General features: G+C 59.9%; 1 protein-coding gene across 1 annotated transcript; it reads left to right on the top strand.

Annotated features, from left to right (window-relative positions):
• The first annotated feature begins 303 nt into the window (after positions 1 to 303).
• On the top strand, positions 304 to 1,315 carry CHC_T00006098001 (hypothetical protein). Its single transcript, XM_005718087.1, has 2 exons — positions 304 to 405; positions 557 to 1,315. Exons 1-2 carry the CDS (start codon positions 304 to 306, stop codon positions 1,313 to 1,315), a joined length of 861 nt encoding a protein of 286 aa, XP_005718144.1.
• Positions 1,316 to 2,050: the final 735 nt, after the last annotated feature.

Below are 2,050 nucleotides of genomic sequence, written 5' to 3'. Positions count from 1 at the left end.
AACAAGATGTTGAACGCAGGGGTTATCGAACCCGCCAGCACCGAGTGGGCGTCCCCCGTGGTGCTCGTACCGAAGAAAGACGGCTCTCTTCGGTTCTGCGTGGACTACCGGCGTCTCAACGCGAAGACCGCAGCGGATTGGTATCCGCTGCCACGGATGGACGACTGCATCGACTCGTTAGGAGATGCAGCCGTCTTCACCACGTTGGACTGCAATTCTGGTTATTGGCAGATCCCGGTCGCTCCAGAAGACCGGGATAAGACCACGTTTACGACGCACATGGGCACGTTTCGCCACTTGCGCATGCCGTTTGGACTCAAAGGGGCACCGGCCACCTTCCAACGTGCGCTCGACATAATACTCTCCGGAGTCCGCTGGCAAATATGCCTCGTCTATCTCGACGACGTGATCGTGTTCTCCCGTACGCACGGAGAACACGCGAGGCATCTCGATACCGTCTTGAGCTTACTGCGGAGTTCCGGTATCTCCCTTAAGCTCAAGAAGTGCAGCTTCTTCCGACCGAAGGTGCACTACCTGGGGCACGTCATCTCCCCAGGCAAGTGTGGCCGATACGGCGGCCGACGCTTTCAAGACGTTCACGTTCCCGAGGACGTTGACGCAAGTGCGCTCGTTCCTCGGGGCGTGTAACGTATACCGCCGATTCGTTAAGGGGTTCGCTAAGATTGCGCGTCCTCTGACCGACATGACGCGCAAGGACTCGGATCACGATTTCGATAACCCAACGGAGCTGCAACTTCAGGCGTTCGAGAACCTTAAGAAGTGCATGATCGCTCCGCCGATCCTCGCGATGCCCCGGCACGGTCGTCCGTACATGATAGACACCGACGCGAGTGCCTACCAACTCGGCTGTACCTTACTTCAGGAGCACGAAGAGCCGAACGACTGGCGGCCCGTGGGGTATTGGTCGTACTCACTGTCCGATAGTGAGCGCAACTACAGCGCTACCGAACGCGAGTGCTTCGCCGTAGTGTGGGCCGTCCGCACACTACGGCCGTACGTAGAAGGCACGAAGTTCACCGTACGGACGGACCATGACGCCCTCCGATGTCTCATGTCCCTCACCGAGAGTTCCGGAAGACTCACCCGGTGGCGGCTACGTCTGGCTGAATACGATTTCACCATTCAGTACCGCCCCGGACGCGTGCATCAGTTGCCCGATGCCCTGTCACGACTCGTGTCGCCGAAGGTCGCCAATGACCCTCGCCCCACCGTCGAGGTGGATGACGACATCCCCACTTTCGAGGGGCACGACAGTTCGAGACGTATCGAACGAGCTCGCGGACCACGTTTGTAGAGCGAGCTGCGATCATCAGGCCGTCCATGTCTTCGTAACGACACGGAATCAAGCCGAAGCCCAAACAAGGTCGCGCGTACGGACGCGCGACAAACCGAGAGGCGACGACGAAGCCCCCGCTCTCCAAGGACCCAATTCGTTTTGGGAGGAGAACGACGAGTTCGACGCCGCCGACATCCAGCGCGCCGAAGACCCCGAGGCTGGCGCGCTCGGCTCCCCAGTCGCCCCACCGCAGGACGACCTTCCAGCCCCTCTCACGATAGAGGAGATAGCCGAGGAGCAACGCGTGGATGACTTCTGCCAAACCGTTTTGGCACGACAGTCCGAGTCTCGAGACTCCGCGTTCTTCGAAGACCACCAAGGGGTTCTCAAACGAAGACACCCCTTCGACCCCGATATCGTTCAGGTGGTGGTACCTTGGACGCTCCGCGCCAGGCTCCTTCGCCTGTGCCACAACCCGGCCATGGCGGGGCACCCGGGCCAGAACCGTATGTACTACGCACTTCGACGCGAGTACTACTGGCCCCACCTGGCTGCAGACGTAGCAGCCACGGTGCGAGGGTGTCGAACCTGCGCGATGAACCGGGTCAAGCTGAGGAAGCATCTCAACCGATTGAGGTTGTTTCCAGCTACGAGGCCGCTCGAGAGCCTCGCAATCGACATCTTGGGGCCGCTCCCGAAGACGAAGACAGGAAAACGATTCCTGCTCGTGATTACGGATCGCTTCAGTAAGCT

This window comes from Chondrus crispus, genomic scaffold, assembly GCF_000350225.1.
Source record: "Chondrus crispus Stackhouse genomic scaffold, scaffold_35, whole genome shotgun sequence".
NCBI lineage: Eukaryota > Rhodophyta > Florideophyceae > Gigartinales > Gigartinaceae > Chondrus > Chondrus crispus.
This window is presented reverse-complemented; position numbering and strand designations above follow the sequence as displayed.